A 23083-nucleotide genomic window follows, 5' to 3' on the forward strand; every position below is an offset into this window, starting at 1 on the left:
CTAGTGTGATGTTCACCCTCTTGTGTAGCTAATGTGATCCAATATATCCTCATATGTACCTAGTGTGATGTTCACCCTCTTGTGTAGCTAATGTGATCCAATATATCCTCATATGTACCTAGTGTGATGTTCCCCTCTTGTGTAGCTAATGTGACCAATATATCCTCATATGTACCTAGTGTGATGTTCACCCTCTTGTGTAGCTAATGTGATCCAATATATCCTCATATGTACCTAGTGTGATGTTCACCCTCTTGTGTAGCTAATGTGATCCAATATATCCTCATATGTACCTAGTGTGATGTTCACCCTCTTGTGTAGCTAATGTGATCCAATATATCCTCATATGTACCTAGTGTGATGTTCACCCTCTTGTGTAGCTAATGTGATCCAATATATCCTCATATGTACCTAGTGTGATGTTCACCCTCTTGTGTAGCTAATGTGATCCAATATATCCTCATATGTACCTAGTGTGATGTTCACCCTCTTGTGTAGCTAATGTGATCCAATATATCCTCATATGTACCTAGTGTGATGTTCGCCCTCTTGTGTAGCTAATGTGACCCAATATATCCTCATATGTACCTAGTGTGATGTTCACCCTCTTGTGTAGCTAATGTGATCCAATATATCCTCATATGTACCTCGTAGTTCCTCATATGTACCTAGTGTGATGTTCACCCTCTTGTGTAGCTAATGTGATCCAATATATCCTCATATGTACCTAGTGTGATGTTTGCCCTCTTGTGTAGCTAATGTGACCCAATATATCCTCATATGTACCTAGTGTGATGTTTGCCCTCTTGTGTAGCTAATGTGATCCAATATATCCTCATATGTACCTAGTGTGATGTTCACCATCTTGTGTCTCTAATGTGACCCAATATATCCTCTCTAAAGTGACCCAATATATCCTCATATGTACCTAGTGGTTTAACCTAATATATATACTCTTGCGTAGCTAGTGGGATGCCCACCCATTTATATATAGATGATGGGTAGCTATATCAGCACTTCCCTTTATTAATTGTTTGTCACCTTTGACATAAAATCCTCTGTCCAATTTTTAATGATTAATGCCGTCCCTCGAGACAAATAACTACCTTGGTGATTGATGTAATTACACTTCCCAAGTAGATCCCTATCTGATGGCATGACATGATTGTATTGATTCATTGTATAACAGCCAATTTCACCTTACTGTAAGGTGACCCATGACATGTTATATACAATATTAATTGGCCAGCCCCTTACACACCTACACACACAATAAATGCCAACCGTTTGTTGTGGTGATTTTCTCTGTTGTTTCTTACTATAATCTTAGCTGACCTAGTCGTTATTCGAAAATTCGGATAAGGAATTCACCCAATACATAGTCCCAGGAGACGATATCTCAAGCATTCAGGTAAAAGTGAATAGAGAACTAGATAAAAGCCTCTCTGAATAAAAATATGAGATAAATTCCCTTTTTGTGACCTCAAGTGTGCTGTGGGATATTGATACCGGGGGAAGAAAAAGGCTTTAGTTGCCAAAACAGCAAAGCTGAATAAAGAATTTTTTGGTTTTAAGACATACCAATATAAAAGAATATTGGGACACAAAATAAAATGACAGTATGATTGATTATGATTTAATAAAGGGAGGTCAAATGTTTGTATTACAAACTACATGTAGATAAAAGATGTGTGAACCCTGTGAGATGAAAAAATATCAATGTGCAACGTGTGTTTAAAACCAAACAAAATTATATACCAAAAATATCACTCAACAAACCCTATCCCAGACTCCTGATACAAAAATAAATATACTTTGAAGAAAACAAAGGGTTGCTATTGGACACATTACCAGTTGCTATTGGACACATTACCCCTGACCTCAATAAGAAGAAGTAGAAAATGGAGTGGCATTATTGGACACTTCATCATGAACAGCTTCAATAGCAGTCAAACCAGTGTGAAAGCAAAATTTTACTATTAGACATTTCACCAGACAAATCCTTAGCCCTTAGCCTCTAAAAATTGAAAAGTGGAAAAATAGATATAGATATGAAAAATAGATATAGATATGGAAAATATATTAAAGATATATGGCTTTGATTGATTAGTAAATGCTATCTCAGGTATGAAAGGAAAAGAAATGGGAAATCGGCTCATAACACAGTTACTTAAGATGTTCAGTCCACAATCCATAGAAATACAAGTATTGTGTAGAGCAAACCTGTCTGTTTAAAAATATGAAAATGAATATGAAACATAAACAATATGATCTTTTTATATATCAAAACAATGAGAAAATCATAACATTGCATTATTTATTTTGGAATAATATGATTTGTTTATCATTAAAATGCTATTCAAGTTGCTGGATTCTTAAACACTAACAGGTTACAGAAAGTCCTGAAACATATTGAATCACTCACTGTTAATGAAAACTCAGAAGAACAGACAAACCACAACATCACACAACTTCTATTAAAAAAAATAAATAAAGAAACATAAAGAGACAAAATTTCATTCAAACAGCTACAAATTTTGATCCCTTCATTTGTTTAAGAAACTTCACAAGGATTTACTAGTAGGGAAATTCATACTCATAATGTGCATGTATCAAACAGAGGCATGCATTAAGATTTACATGTACATGTATAGAAACCCTTCCCTCTATCAATAAGTTAGCACTGCAGTCCCTGACAACAAGAATAAATGTGCAGCTGTATAATACATTGAACTACACAGGTATTCATTAGGTATTTGGTACTATTCTGCTATCACTCTATCATAAACTTTGATAGTAATCATTTACAAATGTTTCACGAGAGAAAGTAGATAAAAGGTCAAAATTTCAAGCTGTCAATAGAAAAATAAATACAGTAACAGTCAAACATTTATTAATACCACTGAAAATTTTACAATGATGAGCCTTGAGTGGTCACTGCTCATCTGCTTATATGTTTCAATGTTTTTCAACTTATTGTAAACCCTCATTAAAGCACAAAGCTATGTTTGAAGTTTGTGATGGGTATATTTTTTATATGATGAGTGGAGATTAAATCAAACACAAACACAAACTGCAGGGGTGAGTTAATGTGCAACCATTATTTTTGTGTGATCACTCATGCAGGAAATTCATTCCCTCCTGTACTTACGCTCATCTATATCTGGGAACATTCGACCAGCAGGTTCCACTGGAGGGGGACAACAGTGCACAGTAATTAGCATTTTATCTTCTATAAGAATATTCCCCTGACGACATTATGCTCTGAACCTCTCACTTTTATGCAATCCCAAATTAGAAAATTTTGAACAATAATCAAATCAAATTTCTATGCTTTATAAAATAAGATATTTTTGAAGACAATTTATTCTGTTGGCTAACTTGGCCTGAAAATTATGATCATATTTTGAGGATTTTCAAAGGTAGTATACCACTTTAATTAAAAAAATTTATGCAAAGAAAATTAGTTTTTGTCCTTATTTCCTCCCTAATTAGCAAATATATGAATATATATTGCTAGGAATTCATAACATGCAATCTTTATTTCAGGATTTCATAAATATTTAGGTGGAAAAATGAAAGGGAACTATGAAAAAGGAAATGACTTGGGCTTGAAGAAATTAGCAACAAAAAAGAGCAGGAATGAAATTCTATATTGGCAGTAATGGAGGAGTGAAAAGAAATAGGTGTGGAATGAAAATGGAAATTGCTCACATCAAGATGCCAACTGGAGTTAATAACCAAACACAGCTTTCTGCATAATGAACCAATGTATGTTTGATTCTATAGGGTTTAAAAATTTAATGACAATGCTTTTCTTCAATTATGTTTATGAATGTACTGTACAAGTGTGTACATTACACCAGTACAGTTATCACTTTTGTCAAAGAAGAGAGAGACAGTTTACTCTAAATTGGCTTCCTTAACAAAGCATTCTCTGAATTTAATCTGTAAAACCGCCATATAATAAGTATATTTCCCCATCTAAAGCACACAATAGTTACACAATAATTTCTTGAAACTTTTATATTTACAGGGGAAATAGGTGGGAGAGGGGCTTGTGTCTTCTTTGCAGTCAATCCCCCAACAGGTTGAAGAATGGTCTTATTTGCTGTTGGGGTCTGTATAATTGGTATAAACTTTCTGGAAAAAATGATCTCTTTTTCATTTTCCAGCTTCAAAAAAGGACATGGGGACACAAACCCTGATTGTAGATAAAAATCACTATTATAAGAATCAACCCTTGAACCAAGAGTTGTCCCTTCCGACTAAATAAAAAGATTTCTGTGCTTACCTTTATCTTCCAATTCATCTGGCATTGGAGGTTGTACAGGCTCAAAGGATTTTGGCTGGTCCATACCCTCTCCGGTAAACTCAATGTTTCTAATGGCGGTGGCCGTCTGCTCGTCCTCAACATCCCTGCCCTCAAACACTTCCTGTTTCTGATTCAAAGTGGCAAGGGTCTCCTGTTGTACTGGTGTGGTTACTTCTGGATCCTCATAGCTTGGCTCCAAGGCCTGGGCGTCCAGAGGGTGTATAGGTGGTGGCTCATGGAGGGCGTCACCTACCAGGGCAGGGTCAACAGGGTTGGCCTCATTGGTTTCTTCTGCCACAGGTGCTAGGCCACCTGATGCAAGGTTGGTACTGGAAATTCTGCAAACATAGACAAGAGTGGAAATGCACATACGAATGTATTTCAATGAAATTTATTTTTGCATCCACAATACAAGCAAACTGGGAATATTCGTCTTAATAAATAAAAGTATTGAGACATTGAGTATTGAGTATTGGCTTAGGTTCTTAGGCAGTTATAAATGTGACCACCAGAAAAAAGATTTCAACAGCATTAGTCAAATAAAAGTTGATCAATCTCTGCTAATTTTTTAATTTTAATAACAAGTATGTCTGGAAGGTGAATCAGAATGACAACAGGTCTATACCCAATCAAAGGTACCTGGCTCCTTTTTTCAAAAAAAATTACATGTTCTAGTACATAATATATTATGTACTAGAACATGCCATTTAAAAAACCGAGCCAGGTACCTGTGACCCAATACAGCACAGAAATTTAATCAAACAATTTCTGAAGAAAAAAAGTTCATTCTAGATAGTTATAGGTATTGTTTATATGAAATATTCATAGTTTGTAGTTTAGAAGCTTACTTGGGTAAAATGACTGTTGAGCTAGTTCCTGGTCTAGACATAGGGCGATCAGACATAACTGAATCCACTGTTCCTGGTCTCTGTAAATACAGAAAAATCATAATTTATATTTTATTTATAAAGGATCAAACTGAATAGCTATCTGACTACATACCAATGGAATATAAGATGTTGTCTTTAAAAGTTTAAACCTACCAAAAGTTTCTGTATAAATATATATCATTAGCTATTGATTTAATCAATACCATGGGCATTTCTATGAACGAACCTGCTATAAAGGACATCTCTAGGTAAAGGACACTTGTCTAAAATGTACAGACTAATCAACCCCAACTAATGCAATTTATTATCTTATTTATCTAGATCTGTAAGAACACCTGTCAATAAAGATGTCTATATTTTGATGTGCCCCTTTGGTGTCCTTTATAGACAGGGTTGACATGCCATGACAAATGAGTAGTATGCTAGCATGACCACTTTCCTGATGTTATCTAGTCTTTAAAGAACTATACTATTAAAATTCTGTGTGGAAATAGAAGTTGGGCAAATTAATGTTAATTTTAGTAGCTATAATTCCCACTTTGAGAGCATTGCATTATCTGCTAACCCTTTTGTAACAGCTATTTTTTTTTTTTGAGTTATGTGGTAATTTTTATGAATTGGATGAAAAAAAAATATCAAAAAAATACAGTACCATATTAGCCCAATAAGCGCCCATTTTGATAAAACAAAAAGGTGCTTAAGAACAAATTATTGTAAACCCTTACAGTTTTGATAGTTTTGGTCTTATGCCTGGGCATTTGAAATGAGGCCTCAAAAAAGGAAGGGGTGCTAATATGGACAAGGGCGCTTATTGGGTGGAATATGGTATTTATTTATCATAACTTACATTTTGCATAGATGTCACCAGTTTGCCTGTGCCATCCATTTGGTTGATGAATTCTTTATAGAACCTCATTTTGACTTTGGAATCTCTGATGGACAAACGCCCAATTCCTGTAAAGGTGAGTTCAACATTTTTCCTGGCTCCAACAGCCCGAGACACAGCTCCTAGAATTTCCTTCACACAATTTTCTACTGTATCCCTATCAAACGGGCTCTCAAATGACATGGCAGCAAAATTAAGCTGAACCACTGGAATCTGACCTGCAAACAAATGTCAAAATGAAATACAAAATGTTTAAATTTTATCAAAAATAAAAGAAATAGCTAAGCATCATTTTTGTACTCTTAAGCATTATAAACAAAAACTTAGAAAATTGTATCATAAATCATATTTTCATCATGAAAGTTAGTCACAGTTCCATGAATCTTCCTTAACTTAAGGAGATTCACTTTAATTAACTTAAATTATCAAATAAAATTTTTTTAAAAATCTCGGAATATTCTTAACTTAACTGTAATACCTAATATACAGTGGGACTCGGTTAATACAAACTCGAAGGGACCGAGATAAAACTTTGAGTTATCCGAGTGTTCGAATTAAGCAAGTTCTCATGTCTAATGACTATCTCTTTACTAGGTATATAGACTAGTTCCATGTTGTAAAAGGATGTGGAAAAGAGAGATGTCAAAATCGCCAAAGGTAGTTGCAAAATTATAACAAGAAAACCTAGACATATATTTTGAAATGCCGTTCTATGGCAGATTTATGAAAAAGAAATTGGCATTTTTGGCGATCTTGTTGTCCAAAAAATCTCATTTTGAGTTATAAAAATGTTTTATGTAGGATTTTTGTCATTCGGACCCAAAATTTATTTCGTATTATCCGAGTTCTTCGAGTTTTCATAATTCGAATTATCCGAGTTCTTTAAATAAATATAAAGAGAGCATTTTGCCGGGACAGTCAAAGAACTTTGTATTAAGCCGGGTTGTCAAGTTATCCGAGTTTTTATCAACCAAGTTCCACTGTAGTACCTATTAATGCTGTGGGGATTCCTAACCGTTTAAAACAATCCTTACACATGTATATAGATAGTACGATGAAAATGCTGTGACAGCAATCCAATATCAGAAGTTTCATAATCAATAACCTGATAACAAAGATTATTAATATACTAGTTGTTGTGGACTTTATAAAGCACAGTCATCCCTAGTGATACTAGTCTGTGAGTTTCTCTCTTCTTATCAGCAATGTTTCAACACTGGAGTATTATCAGTTTATACACTAGCTAGCATTTAAATGGCCCAGCCATTTCCTGCTTCTCCATTCTCTTGGTATTTAATACATCAATACATCAATCCGCCCAAGGTGAATGGATTCCGTTTTATTAACCGCTGACTGTGGTGACCACCATTAACAAAAAATGATCAATACCTGGGCATTATCACTTGACTGCCCTAAGAAACAATACATCAAAATTTTCTCTTGGATTGAACATGGAGTTTGTTATAAGCATCCTCGATATTCCAGGGGTTCCCATCACTACACCCCTGGACTTTTTCATAGTGAACATTGAAGGCAGCTCAGTAAAAAACATTTGACCAATCACACGCCAGCAAAGATTTCCTTTGAAGACTACAGAGAGAGTGACGCCTTACATCAAAGCCACACAGTCAACCACAGTGTACCATTATACGGCTCTTTTCATGTGCATCAAATGACTAAATTACCTATTTTGTTCTGTTGCCTCTAGTTTTACTATATGAGATAGTCCGGGGTATAGAGATCGTAAGTGATCGGAACCCCTGGAATATTGAGGATGGTTATCAGAGACTATTTCAATTTGCATCACTGTTTTTTTCTATTGCCAATTTTGGCCATTTACACAAGTTTATTTTCGCATTCAGCTTTTGCCTCTATCATATATTATGTGTGTTATTGAACTGGTATATATATACATGGAAAACAAATAGGAAATGAATTTAATGAAACTGTAACAATGAAAATAAAGTAATAAGTATTTAAAACAATCAGGGTTTGTGTTACATGTGTTTTTCAATGGGGTCATTCTCAGATGAAATTGGGTCCCATTGTCAAGTCTGTATCAATATCATTTTATATAAACTACAATTCTTAGAATTATTTTGATTACAAGTATTGTCACGTCTCAAATATCTCATAATGATATTACATACTATTAAAATCTCTTGCAGTAAATTTTTTTTTTGTCTTCAGAAATTAAAAAAATATATTTATCTGGGGCATCAATTAGCATTTATCCATATTGGAAATGAATCATATACAACTATCTAGTAATTAGCTGTGAAAGGATGAAAGATTTCTGACAGATGGTCATCAGGAATGGAGTGAAGGCAGGGTATGATATTTTTGCTATACCTAGTAATCAACCTACTTTATCACATTTCAGATCATGCTGATATGAGAAAGGTGCGACTATATAAGCCCAGGAAAGGGGAAAGATATTAAATAAGATGAATCATCAGTAATTGATTTATTGGAACTGACAAATACCTGTTCTGTTTATTTTGACATTATAATTAACGGGACAATTCAGTCTAAGAGTACATTAAAATTTGCACATATTTCGGAAACAGCCAGTTCTAATAGAAATTAGACAAATTGGTTTAACTGGCCAAAAATGCTCACTGTAGTGAAATGTATGTGAAATGTTTAAACTCGCTTACTTTCCGCCATTACTTATAGTGGTCGGATGTCTTGTATGCCGAACCTTGGCCCTTGCCAGTGTAGTAAAGACATTTTTGTCTACAACTACTCAAGTCGCTCTTACAGTAGTGTGTTTACCTTATCAGATGCATGTTCTTATCTAAAAAAAATTCATCAACTTCTCAGTGGTTATGTTTTGCATCTGTTTAACGTCCGTGTCTTTGGCCCAGTTAAGGGTACAGCATACATGATGTACCTGCTTAATAGTATTGATCAACGATTTGAAATTTCAACGGTATCAATCAAAATACTTAACAATGTAGTGTTATTTGTCTATTTCTTGTTGTATGTTTCATAAGGAACATAGAACAATACATTTATTTCATATTTTGCTTCATGTTTATGTAACAGAATCACCCTCACTGAATTGTCCCGTCCCTTTAAGGAATTGATGTTTCGTGTAAGGAGTGATGGAACAGAAAAAATTTGAATCGGTTTGGGGTCAGATAAACCTTAAATTCTTGGTTGAAACCTTAACTGATGGGATAAGTGATCATTCACTAACAAGTACACACAAATTAACACCCCATGGATTTAAGAATTCTTCAATGGGATGATAATTTTCAATTCTTTTTCATAAGAATTCTTTTGACAGTACATGTGTTTGTACAATGTACTTACCTGGGACATGATACTTTGGATGCTGCAAACCATGAGTTTGTGCAAATTTTTCTGACAGTGTGAATACAGGTCTTTGCATCATAATGAATTTATTGTTGCCAATATCCAATTTCTTTTGTGTAAATGTGAAAGTTCCGAAGCCTTGTACAATGACTCCCTAAAAGAGAAGAATTTATATATATATATATATATTACAATTTCTAATAGAATACATGTAGTATCTTTTATATCTTTGATATACAGTAGATAACATTAACTGCAACAATAGAACAGTACTAACGAAATGCCTACTACCTATTCACGTTGACTGTTGTCAGTGTGGAAAACAAACCGATTTAAAATTACTATCAGTGACATTATGTTCAATTCAAAATACATCATGAAATATTTATTTTAACAGTAGAATGATGTGTAAATACTTTTGTATATGTGTGTCAGCAGATGCTACATATGACATGTCATAGCACTAGGTTTGGCTTATTATGGCTTATTATGTTGTTATTTTTATAAGAGAGTGTGAAGGTGACACTTCCCACTGTTTTGTCACTTGATATGTACCTTTTGTTGAGACATTGTCTTCTCAATAAATGAAGAAACATTCTCCCAGACAGCTGCAACATCTGAAAGATGAATAAGGATGTGTGAAGTGAAATATTTAAACACTTTCCATAAATGTTTTATATAAAATTGATATCAATCGATATCTTAAAATGTATTGAGGAAAAAGAAAATGGCTTCCGTCGCCTATCAATGCTTACCATCGTCAGATAATGTGTCTTTGATCTGTGAATATCTGTTTTTCTTGGCCTCGGCCAATATTCCCTGCATCACTTCTGTCATTTTGGCGAAGTTAATGTATACCTCCGGCGTTACAATGCATAATTCATCGCTACAAACACAACTGACACTAAGTGGTTGACTCCATGTCGGCGCGACAGTGTACCATAGTATAAACGTTGCCAAGGAAGAGGTCACTCGCGAGTTGACAACTATTAACCCCGTAGTTTCGTATTTATAGATATTATTTTTTATCGTATTTTGGTTATATACATTCTATTTGTTTGAATTTAGAATGAAAATAAATTGTTTAGTGTTGTTGATTTAACATTTGAGCACGAAATATTTGTCAAAAAGCGAATTTGAAAAGAGATTATGAAGGAACATTCTAATATTAAAACCGGACATATTTCGGAAACCTAATCCAATAAAAAAAAGATATATATTCAGTAAAACCTGTTATTAGGCCTTAGATACTGTGGATTTATCGCAGTAAGATATATTATATATCCTCGCACTTCCAACTTTCCAATATAAATTACCTAATGCTCTAGATGGTTCCATTTGATCAATGATTTATAAGTGTTCGATTTTACCGATGTTTTTTTTTATCTAAAAACCCTAAAACCGACACCGTTCGGATAATTTTTGTACGTGTATCCATAACTGTGACTGTATATGTACATGTGTATGGTGGTGGAAAAAACTGCCATCGTGAGGTGAAAAACAATGACAGGCGCGGATTCAGGAGGGGTTTGGGGTGGGGGGCGGCGTACATGTACGCCCCTCTCATCCCCACCCCCTAAAACGGGAGGGAGAAAAAAGAAAGGGTGAAAGGAGAAAGAAAAGAAGGAAGAGATGAACTAAATAAAGAAAGAAAGAAAGAAAATTTATGAGGAGAAAAGAAGGGGGATATATTTAAACAGAAGAAAAATGAAAATGTACAGCTAAATGGACCCTTATCATTCTTTAAAAGAAGGCCTCAAAGCAATAGAACACATTGTGTTTTGCGTATTAGAGAGCTTTTAGGGGCATTAGTAGTGCCAGTTTTCCACATTTTCTTTGCGTTCATCAAGAAAAAATCTTACAAATAGTATTATGAAATGGAGCCGATGATGTGAAAATAATGTACATCTTAAATACATTGATCTGAGAATTAGTTACAGATTATATAATCATGGAGTGCCATAAAACCATTTTTAGAGGTCTAGATCAAAAAACGGTAAAAATTATAAACGGTAAAAATCGGTATGATTTTTACCGTTTTTAATCTTGACCTCTTAAACGTCTAAAAATGGTCTTAGGGCACTCTGGTGGGTCCATGATTATGTAATCTGTAACTGTAATCTGTAATCTCAGATCCCTGTGATCTTAAATAGGGTTTTGGTTGTTTGTTTTGGTTGTTTCCAGGAAAATTATTTCTATTAAATATAGAAAATAGAAATAAGAGTTTAAATTTGGAAGACAATGCATCAAAATTAAATTAACCATCTTTAAAAGCATACCCCGAATACTGGGTTTTCCACGATTTATTCAAGAGCTTCAAGAGGCAGGCTATGAGTTCAAGTTTAAACATTATGTTGTCAAATTAGATGTACTACAAACTTACATGTACTTCAAAATCGGTGCTATTTGGAACATAAGATGATGTTTCAAAACACATAGAAAATATTGCTACAACGGAAAAAGGCGGACTAAAACAAGAAAAATTGTTAAAAGTATAGCATGGCAGTTGATACTGAAAATTATTATTCGCCTAAAGGTTCGCGTTTCCGAGACAAAGAAAAAATCTAAAAGTTTATGAATAAAAGTATAGATCTATATTCATGACCTTAGATAAAGTAGAGGTCTATAGGATGTAAGATAGGGTATAGAGAATCGATATACATTTAGATTCAATGAAGGTTTACATATATTGTACTTCGCTTTTTTGCCTTAAAGGATTTGTGCAGCCCAATTTTTTTTTTTTTTTTTTTTTTTTTGTAATACGTCAGGATATTGCTTTGGATGAATGAAAAATTAAGTCCCACCCAACGAATCGCCTATCTTTTAGCTCTATCCGTTGGTTTTGGTCGTGATTTACGGGTAGTGTCGACTACGGTTCAGAGATAATGAGCTAGGTGGTCACGTGGTCTTGTGATGTCAGAGTAGTCCGCGGCTACACAAGGTAAGCCTAGTACTATACATGTTACAGCATATATACGTATACGTTAGATCTACAATTTGAGTTTTTCGAGTAAATGGTTATTCTAGCTTTATGATGTAGACATTTACAGTTTCAAAACATTCCATTTACACCACTTAAAAAATTCAGACAAGCATATATCTAACTTTAGATTAGATAATCAGTCCAGTTTGATAGCGATATCAAAATGATGTTCGGATCAGTCTGGACTGAGACAAAATTTAGCATGAATATATCTAGAATCCGTGTTTTTATTTCAAACTTCTTCTATAACGATGCAAACACGGCACAGTTTTTGAGTAAAAATAAAATATGGACGGTTATCAGTTATGTGATATTGGAGTAACAGTACCGAACTTATACCGAAAATAATATGTATATCTATATTGTTGCCTTTGAAACTTTATCCATAACGCTTACTAAAAAGCAGAAATATATCAATGGTATTTCTGATATATGTTCCTAAATCACAGTTTAAGTGTAGATTTAAATTCATTATTTCAAAATTAAACTAAATCCTTAAAATAGTATATTCATTGTCGACCGTTTTGTATATCATACCGTGATTTAATAGTATGATATATGAACATTTATCGTATAATCCAAAAAGTAACCACATAAAGTGTTCAAATGAAAATTGAAATTACTTGTATACAGGCATTATAAATAGATATAATATCTTGTACCTTTTTAAAAAAAAATACTAAGTGATATTTAAATAAGCATATTTAGTGTGATAATGTTGTAACCTTTCTTGTATGACTATACATGTACATTTAGATTCGAAACGGTGAAAATACATGCTTAGAATTTTTACTAATACCTTAGAAATTACGGAAGATTGCTATATGCCACGATTCCGTAATTACAGCTCTAGACTGGAATGATTTTTAAGGTTAAACCTTTAGTTGAAATAGTTCTTAGAACCATTTTTGTTTCTGAATAAGTCACCTTCTATTTTTGTTTTACCTGTGTACGACATATATATATGTGTGTATGTAATATATACTCCTAGGCATGATCTGGTATATTTTACTTCCATTTGCTTTTACATCTTCATTTTAAAAATGGAGGTGACAATAAAAATCCTAGAGCATAGATGGACGGGGTTTCCATAATTGAAATCACAATCCAATTAACTGGTGTCCTAACCTGATTGACAGTAAGACAATAGCAAATACCCGGTATAGTCCACCGAATAGCAAATTGCCCGCGGCCAGATAATTACAGGTGAGTTCGATGAATGGCGTTGTGTACAGGTAAACAACATCCTGGTCAAGGTATTACATAACCATCAAACCAAAGGCATGGCTAATTATATATCTATAATATCGGTGATTCTACTCGTATATCGATTAAAAATTGAAAGCAACAGCACGGTCTGAAAAAATAGTTTATTTTGCTTAATATCTCGATTATTTGATTTTTTATAATATCAAAAGTAAATTCTTTCTACCACATGTTGAAACGGTTTACGGTATTGAAATAAATGTATCTCGATTTATTCGGTTAGCAACACACAATACAATGTTTGTAATGATGAATCATCGGTGTGTACGTATGTCAAGCATCATATCCTTGATGCTTTAATCAAGGATTTCTTATATTGTTACGTAAAATTTCATTTTACTGTCACAAACTTTGCAATTCACAATGTATCAAAGATACCGACTACAGGAAAATATTATCTAAATAAAGCCTATTCGTTGCTGAACTCCTCGACAAAAAAATCTGAAACTTTTATTTCTGTGTGGATTTTCTTTCATTATTACACGAAGATACTTGCTATTAGAGCATAAATTAGAGTATTTGAAACATCGAATTTCACTTATTTAGTTATAAAAATTCGAGCCAAAGTTATTGTACGATTAACTTCACTCAAAAGTAATCATTAAAAAAATCTTTGATCGGCTTTTCCTGTGACCGTCGATGTAAGTGATAGCACATCAATTGTAGTACAGCTATAAGCCACGGACTATTGTGACGTCACACGGTTTAGAGCTAGAAAATATGCATAATCGGGTGGTCAGAAAATTTGACCTCGATATCGGCGGTTTACAGGTTATTCCGGTCGCGCGCGGCACGGAGAGGTTTCTACATGGTCTATTAAAGCCATTTCCAGCATAAATTGAAATTATCATTTTTGACTGCACAAATCCTTTAATTGTGGCGCAGCGATCCTATAGTCATATATAATTTCAGTTCTACAGCTAACTTTGTAGGAATCCCCAACTTCTTTGATACAGCCTTTGAAATAGCCCAAACCGATGTTTCCAGTGCCTCATCCACTTCATTGTCAGAAAATTCTTTTATATTCCGAGAAACAGCTGCCAAATCTGCACTCATTCCATCTTCACTGTCACATCCTGCCATCATGAGATTTTGTATTTTGAAGGGGAAATTCGCTTATAGGTCAACTGAAGTGTTCTTTGCGCCTTTATCTCGCAATTATCGCAACATTTCGGCTGTCAAAATTTATAATTACTGTCTTCGTAAAATCACGATATATTTTTATATTATCTTTTCTAAATTTTTAGGTTGAAATCTCAGATTTTCAATGAATCTGTAGCACAAGGACTAGGGACGAAATTCGTAAACCAACAGTATAGTATCAAGGGTATGAACTCGGCAGTAGAGAAAACGGACCTATTTTTCAAAAGCCGTGATTTTTTAAACAGACGGGCTCTATAAACATTAAGGTAGGAACCTTAAAGAGAAATAAATTATCTTTCCAGTGAGTCTTTGATGAACAAAATATTCATAGATATATATATGTACCGATGGTTAAAAAAAATGCCATATGATCTGTATTTTTTTCTGTTTTAGTACTAGCCCTGAGAACCTTTGTAAATATATGTCTTTATATCTATATAAATGATATGACTAAACCCGTACTGTATATAACCACCAGTTCCCAAATTTTTTGCGATTATAATCCGGAATTTTTGTATAATCCATGTCTGAAATTATAATTTTATAAGCGTCTTCGTGACACAGATATCAACAATGGCTGTAAGTAAAACGTAGTTTACTAGTTTTTGCAATAATAGGTATCATATTCAATTGTAATCTAACCGTTTAACTGACTTTGACACATATTTTTCAGTTTTATTTAGATGAACTCTCTTATCTTGCTTCGCAGTTGTGATATTAGATTTCTATCGGAGCACCTCCCTTCTGGCAGGTCTGCTGCTCTTTTCACAATATTTTTCTGGTTCTTGCTAGGATCTACTTCTGTACTGTAGAAGACATAATTTAGAAATAAAAGGACACAGATTAAACTATAGAAGTATATGATGTAATAATTGTCTAGCATAAACTCAAAGAAATGAACTCAAAGATTCGGATTTATCTGTGTACATTCAAGGCCTGGAGTGCTGCGTATGCGAATCCTATGATTTTGCGCCATTTGTTGACGTTATGTGATGTCATGATTTCTTGTGCTCATCTTTGCCTTGGTGGATATTTTGACTGCATTCTATAGCTTTTAATTGCAGAGTGTCATTGTTATTATTTAAAAAATAATAAAAAATGTTTAATTACTCCTGTTGAGCATTTGCATTAGTTAAATATATATTTACTGGGGTGAGCAGTACCGCCAACTACCGGAGCAACGCACAACCTCCCAATATTTATGAAAAAATGGCGGCCGCAAACTGAAGTTGTCAGTGTGTAGGATTGAATTTTGAAGATTGTGCTTTTTCTTATATTTTCGTGTATCTGTTACCTTAGAAGTGCTTCACACTTTGTGTCCGGCACGAAGGGCTGCGCCCTTATAAAAATATCCCTATATACTATACTGAGTAGTAGTATATAGGGGTATTTTTATATATATATATTTATACTATAAATCATAGAAAGAATGTCAAACTCCTGTGATTATACTGATATTCTGGGCATGGGTAGTACTAACAGTACTAGTTATGCATGTGATCATAGACAGTTCTTAGTCTACAAATGTAGTTTTTGGAGTTAACACCTAAATGCAGGGCTAAGTAAAAATAAACACATCACATACTGTTGATAAAGAATCTGTATGAAAAGGACAGCATGATTTTAAGATCGCCTTACAACTGATTTCGAAAAGACTCGCATATATATATATATACATATTATGTATATATCTTAACTTTGCACCTGACCAGTGACCTACTGATTTCTATTGTCTGAGTTTGTCGTAACTCGTAAGATGACGCTTTATATCAATGTGTTCTCCATTGATAACATTCTATGTTAGGACATACTGGTACTGTAAAAGGCCATGGTAGAGTGAAATTTTTCGTCTGTTCTATTTTTAGCCCTATAGATCTCAGAGATTTAGATATATAGGAGACTGTAAAAGGATTAGGTGTTAAATACAATCTCAGCATGCTTCCTTGGTTCAGTATGTTTAAGAAGCCACATTTTTTTCACACCAGGAACCTGGGTTTTGTTGTCAGGATCGGGGCACAGCCACACTTGACAGAAATGTGTATTTTTTTCATGTTCTTCTAGCTCCATTCAGTAAATTGGAGTCCCAACTAAATAACCCATGGAAACTAGGTGGTTGGAACATACTGGTTGATTTTAGGAAATTTTAAGAAAAACAGGCGAGTGGTGTAAAAGGAGCGGATTTAGCAGTTATACTTATGTGAAACAGTGATCTATGGATATGTTTACATGTCTTTTGAATATTTATTGTTTATATATTATTAGCTCACCTGGTCCAAAGGACCGAGATGAGCTTATGGGATACCGCAGCGTCCGGCATCCGTCGTCTTTCAACAATCGACTTCTTCTCCATAACCGCTGGTCGGATTTCAACAAAATTTGACTGGTAGCATCCTTATGGGCTACTAACTGAAAATTGTACAAATGATGGGGCTGACCCCCCGGGGGCCTGAGGGGCGGGGCCAAAAGGGGTCAATTTGGCTATTTCCATATAAACGACTTCTTCTCTGAAACCAAGTATGGGATAGCACCCATAATGCAATGGTAGCATCCTTATAGGGTGGGGATTCAAAATTGTACAAATGATGGGGCTGACCCCCCGGGGGCCTGAGGGGCGGGGTCAAATGGGGTCAATTTGGCTATTTCCATATAAACGACTTCTTCTCTGAAACTAAGCATGAGATAGCACCCATAATGCAATGGTAGCATCCTTATAGGGTGGGGATTCAAAATTGTACAAATGATGGGGCTGACCCCCCGGGGGCCTGAGGGGCGGGGTCAAAAGGGGTCAATTTGGCTATTTCCATATAAACGACTTCTTCTCTGAAACTAAGCATGGGATAGCACTCATAATGCAATTGTAGTATCGTTATAGGGTGGGGATTCAAAATTGTACAAATGATGGGGCTGACCCCCGGGGGGCCTGAGGGGCGGGGTCAAAAGTGGTCAATTTGACTATTTCCATATAAACAGCTTCTTCTCTGCAACTAAGCATGGTATAGCACCCATTATGCAATGGTAGCATCCTTATAGGGTGGGGATTCCAATGGTAGCATCCTTATAGGGTGGGGATTCCAAATTGTGCAAATGATGGGGCTGACCCCCCGGGGGCCCTGAGGGGCGGGGTCAAAAGGGGTCAATTTGGCTATTTTCATATAAACGACATCTTCTCTGAAACTAAGCATGGTATAGCACCCATAATGCAATGGTAGCATTCTTGTAGGCTGGGATTCCAAATTGAGCAAATGATAGGGCTGACCCCCGGGGGCCTGAGGGGCGGGGTCAAAAGTGGTCAATTTCCATATAAAAGACTTTTTCTCTGCAACTTAACATGGGATTGCGCTCATAATGCAATGGTTACATCCTTATAGGGTTTGGATTCAAAATTTTGCAAATGATGGGGCTGACCCCCCGGGGGCCTGAAGGGTGGGGTCAAAAGGGGTCAATTTGGCTATTTCCATATAAACGACTTCTTCTCTGCAACTAAGAATGGAAGAGCACTTATAATGCAATGGTAGCATCCTAATAGGGTTGGGATTGGAAATTGTACAAATGATAGGGCTGACCCCCGGGGCCTTAAACGGCAATAGATGCGAGGTCAAAAAGATCAATTAGGCTATTATTTTCATATAAATTACTTTGTCTCTGAACCTATGTATTGGATAGCATATTTGTATGGTATCAATAGCATCATTGTATGGTTGTGATTCAAAATTAAACTTTGGGAGTCAATTTTGCTTATTTTTCTAATTGTCAGAGTCTTGTGATAATTACTAACAAAAAACCAGGTGAGCGATACAGGCCCTCTGGGCCTCTTGTTACTTATATATTCATGATATTGATAAATGTACATATATTTTCAGTCACTTATGGAACCATCAAGTAGCAAAGGGAGCGCATCAAAGAGTAGCCGATTGGACAGATTGAAAAATTTGGAATTGCGCATGGTAAGTGTCTGTTACAGAAAGGAATGTTATACAAATTATAATCTAATATCTACATAATATGAAACATATCTTTTTCTGAATTGTGATATTTGATGGGAGGTTTGTTTCCTCAAATGAATTTGTCACTCTTTACAGAATGAAGCCAGAAAGCTGAACCACAAAGAAGTAGTTGAAGAGGACAGAAGAAAGAAACTGCCCGCAAACTTTGAACAAAAAAGAAAACGGATAGAATGGGAAGAAGAGGAAGAAAAAAAGAAAAAGGTCATATCTTCCACTAGTTGCATTTAAAAGACCTCATAAATTTTAGTGTACTAAGACTGGAATTTAGTACATGCATTTGGTAATTAGTTAGTTTATAAATCATATTTGATTTAACGTTATGCAAATATGAAAGTTCAAAGCCCTCACTGATCTTTGTCCTTTCTTTTGAAACTTAATCCATAATTCTATGTGTTTATTTACTATCTCCGGGAAAAAATACTAAAATCTGTGGGTATGGCATATATTTAGGCCTTGTCTTAGATAGAATGTTAAATACTCTATTCTACATTTGTGTGCTTTGCAGGAGGCTGAGGCCAAAGGTGAAGAATATGACAGAGTAAAATTGCTAGAAATTGGAGCTGATGAGGCAGAAAAGTGGGAACGAAAAAAGAAAAAGAAGAATCCTGATCCTGGATTTTCTGGTTTGTTCTATTATCTACATAGACGTAACTTTAAACAGTTTAGATTGTCTGATGAATTTTTATGTTTGAACCAGCACAAACGTTATGTGCTTTCTGAAAACTTGCTAAGTATTATCAAAAGCATCACTCTTTATCAAAAATGTTAAAGTCCGTGAATGAACTATAGAAAAGTATATTGTATGCCAAAATTATCATTGATTAATATGATAATACTTATTTCCACCCCCTCTCCCCAAAAAATACAAAAAATACAAAAACTGAAACCATCAGATCAGCAATATACCAATTTTCATTATGACACATGTGTGTAATACAAACTGGCTTGTTATTTTAGGGTATGAAGCAGCAACACGGCGACAGTATGACAGACTCACCAAAAACATGAAACCAGACATGGACAACTACAATCGGCAAAAAGAAAAATTGTAAGTAAAGGGAGATAACCTATACTACCTTAATAGAATCGACTTAGAAATGCTCAGACTATCAGAATGTGGTAAGCTATCAGAAATAAACTTTTAAGAAAGTATTTCATGAGATTACTGTTTGTTGCAGTAGAGTATGACATACTTAATTACGTAATTTTTTCGCCCCTCCTTTTAACTTCATTTAATGCTCTTTAGTTTAAATATTATGAATTAAATATTGAGAATATAACTTGTATTTCTAATGTTTTACTCTTTTAAATAGAGAAGAAGATTTCTATGCCACTGGTAATACTCTGGGATTAAATCAGCGCAAAGATTCTGAGGAAGCCGTGGACAGGATGGTAAATGATCTAGAGAAACAGTAAGTACTACTGGTGTATGATACTCTGCTGATGTGACGAGTTAGATTTATATTTTTGTCTATTACCTGATATCTTTTTACACCCACACCAAATTTTGGTGAGGGACTAACTAATACTAGAATCAGCCAGTCTGTCTGCCAATAGAAAAAATATATCTGACAACTCTTCCTACACTGCTTGATCAATTTAATGATGCATCAATCAAGGGGACTGTGTGTAGATGTGCAAGTATGTTTCTTTGGTCGACATTTTGATAATCATGGTAACCAGGTCACTAAACACATGTGTTTGTAGAAAAAAATGTTCTAAAATACTGGACCCATTTCAATGAAACTTCACAGCAATGTCTGGGACCATGTGTAGATATGTATTTAAGTTATTTATTGTCAAAATTTTGGTTGTCATTATAGGTTTTTGATGAATTTTATTCAAACTTGACCAATTGGGGTAACATATTTTTGTCTGAACTGTATAAGTATAATTTGACACTCACATGCTTCAATAATGTTGCCGTGGAAACATAATGGAGAACCATTTGGTTCCATGTTCTGAAATAAGGGATAACGAGTGGGGTTGGTGGTATCAATTAGCCATTGGCTTACAGTCCTAGTTACTTTTTGTGCCGAAAAACATAATTATTCATTTTAATATATGTTCTGACATCTATCTTGACCTTTGTAGGATTAAGAAGCGGGAGAAGTACAGTCGTCGTAGAACATTTGATGAAGATGCTGACATTGATTATATCAACGAACGTAACATGAAGTTTAACAAGAAGCTGGAGAGATTCTATGGAACTTACACTGCAGAGATCAAACAGAATCTGGAGAGAGGAACTGCAGTCTGAACAAATCATTTACTAGGTCTTCAAAAACGGATAATAAAATCGTCTGTCATTGTTACTGATGCATATAATGTATGTTCTAGTATTAGGATTTGGAAACTGTGGTTGATCAAGTCTATTCTGTCTTTCATATTATAGAGTTATCTGCCCTTGCAGTTAGGTGTCAATAGTAAGTCATTATTTCATGATTAAAAATAATGTGTTATTTACTTAAAAACATATAAGATTTTACTAATAAAATAATGACGTCAGAATCAATACTCTATACACAAGAGCAGATAACTCTAATGTGCAAATGCTGAATAATACTGGACATGACAATTAATATGTCAGTTACGTACACTGAAAACTATGAAAATAATAAGTGTTTTATTTACAGAACACCAATGTAATGGTGCAGATATGAATGTATTTTGTCAAAACATGATAGTGTAGATAAACATTGATAGAGTGAAAGGGTCTCTGCATCAAAACTTTTACTTGAAAATTAATTTTGATGATAGTCAGATAGCTATCCCTTTGGCTGTGATGGCAAAGCCCATTGATATTAGGGCATTGTTGTCACTTCATTTGTCATATATGTAATAATGTAGAGATATTGATACGACATACACATTTTTTAACTAATTCGATATTTGATGTATTGTAGCTATGAAGACATTTTAACTCTAATTGTTTCAGTAACTGGTTTTACTCGGTAAAGAGAGGCTGTATAGTATGAAATAAATAACTTTGTGAGTGTCTGTTTACATACGAAAGTGTGTGAGTGAATCTACGTGCATTCAATGGGTCATTGTCGAGTCCTTGGCAAAGCCTTGTGTGGTAGTGGAGATGACTGACTCATCCAAAAAGATTTATTTTATTTTCATATCTTAATATCACTCAGCCAACTTTACTCTCATTAAGTTATTTGGGGTCATCAGTCAAGGTCAAGGTCAAATGTTAAAGGTCAGTGGTTCTCAACCCTAATGTTAAAATAAGGCTGGTTAGCATGAGGCTGAGTGCTTCCTTACCAATTTTTACTTCAGGGTTGTGATATCTCTTATAATAGAAAAAAAAAAGGAAAACTAGACCAATCTTTTATCTTTTTGATTACAGTGCATAGTCACAATATTTCTTCAAAGGAATAAATTTGTCTAAAAATAGACCTGTATGTCAATTCTGTGTAAAAGGAAGATTTAATATTAAAAGTTTTTTATAATCTGGTTCCCCTGGGGGCAGGAGGGGCGGGGCCCAATAGGGGAAATAGAGGTAAATCCTTTAAATCTCTACTAGTCATAGAGTTCTGAATGGAATGTAACCAAATTTGGCCGCAAACATCCTTGGGGGAGGGGGAACAGACCTTGTATAAATTTTGGCTCTGACCCCCTGGGGGCAGGAGGGGCGGGGCCCAATAGGGGAAATAGAGGTAAATCCTTTAAATCACTACTTGTCATAGAGTTCTGAATGGAATGTAACCAAATTTGGCCACAAACATCCTTTGGGGAAGGGGAACAGAACTTGTATAAATTTTGGCTCTGGTCCCCCGGGGGCAGGAGGGGCGGGGCCCAATAGGGGAAATAGAGGTAAATCCTTTAAATCACTACTTGTCATAGAGTTCTGAATGGAATGTAACCAAATTTGGCCACAAACATCCTTTGGGGAAGGGGAACAGAAATCTTGTATTGAAATGTGTTGCTGTCTGGGTTCCACGGGGTGCAGGTAGGGGGCGGGGCCCAATAGGGGTAATAGAGGTTAAATGCCTTAATAATCGGTACTTGTCATAGGGTTACTGAATGGAATTGTAACCAAATTTAGGGCCACAGAGTCATCCTTTGGTGGATGGAGAGGAACAGTACTTTGTATAATATTTTTGGACTCTGACCCCTGGGGGCATGGAGGGGTCGGGGCACAATAGGGGAAAATTAGCAGTAATTCCTTTAAATCGCTACTAAGTCATAGAGTGCTGCATGGGATTGGTAACCTATAATTTTGGCACATTAAAGTCCTGAGAAGAAAGGGGATACAGAGAAAAC

At 35.0% G+C, this 23083-nt stretch overlaps 2 protein-coding genes across 6 annotated transcripts in view; one reads left to right on the forward strand and one right to left on the reverse strand.

The window, feature by feature from the left end:
• Positions 1-13688, reverse strand: part of LOC138325430 (coiled-coil domain-containing protein 81-like) — a 28170-nt gene extending 14482 nt beyond the window's left edge. Inside the window, exons 1-8 of one of the 4 annotated variants that reach the window (XM_069271111.1) lie at positions 13527-13688; positions 10171-10301; positions 9971-10032; positions 9413-9569; positions 6053-6309; positions 5164-5243; positions 4295-4653; positions 3152-3190 (exon numbers count right to left, since the gene is read on the reverse strand). In XM_069271111.1, the coding sequence (XP_069127212.1) occupies positions 3152-3190; positions 4295-4653; positions 5164-5243; positions 6053-6309; positions 9413-9569; positions 9971-10032; positions 10171-10252 (1036 nt within the window). In that variant the 5' untranslated portion in view covers positions 10253-10301; positions 13527-13688. Of the gene's footprint in view, positions 1-3151; positions 3191-4294; positions 4654-5163; positions 5244-6052; positions 6310-9412; positions 9570-9970; positions 10033-10170; positions 10393-13526 lie in introns of those variants that run through there. The other 3 variants (XM_069271102.1, XM_069271119.1, XM_069271094.1) reach the window with 3 other exon arrangements.
• Positions 13689-15321: 1633 nt separating this feature from the next.
• On the forward strand, positions 15322-22266 carry LOC138325448 (pre-mRNA-splicing factor SYF2-like). Of its 2 annotated transcripts, none has more exons than XM_069271129.1 (7): positions 15322-15386; positions 18668-18751; positions 18887-19012; positions 19317-19434; positions 19769-19859; positions 20125-20223; positions 20906-22266. In XM_069271129.1, exons 1-7 carry the CDS (start codon positions 15381-15383, stop codon positions 21069-21071), a joined length of 690 nt encoding a protein of 229 aa, XP_069127230.1. In that variant the 5' UTR covers positions 15322-15380; the 3' UTR covers positions 21072-22266. The 2 variants fall into 2 exon arrangements, with proteins under 2 accessions (XP_069127230.1, XP_069127237.1); XM_069271136.1 differs by lacking the exon at positions 15322-15386 and adding an exon at positions 17070-17190.
• The last annotated feature ends 817 nt before the right edge of the window (positions 22267-23083 follow it).

Source organism: Argopecten irradians, chromosome 1, assembly GCF_041381155.1.
Source record: "Argopecten irradians isolate NY chromosome 1, Ai_NY, whole genome shotgun sequence".
Lineage (NCBI taxonomy): Eukaryota > Metazoa > Mollusca > Bivalvia > Pectinida > Pectinidae > Argopecten > Argopecten irradians.

Bases quoted from the DNA above. Each gene is read 5' to 3' on its own strand.
- LOC138325448 (XM_069271129.1), top strand. The intron at 18,752-18,886 runs GTAAGTGTCTGT...CACTCTTTACAG, and splicing joins AAAATTTGGAATTGCGCATG to AATGAAGCCAGAAAGCTGAA. The intron at 19,435-19,768 runs GTTTGTTCTATT...TTGTTATTTTAG, and splicing joins TCCTGATCCTGGATTTTCTG to GGTATGAAGCAGCAACACGG.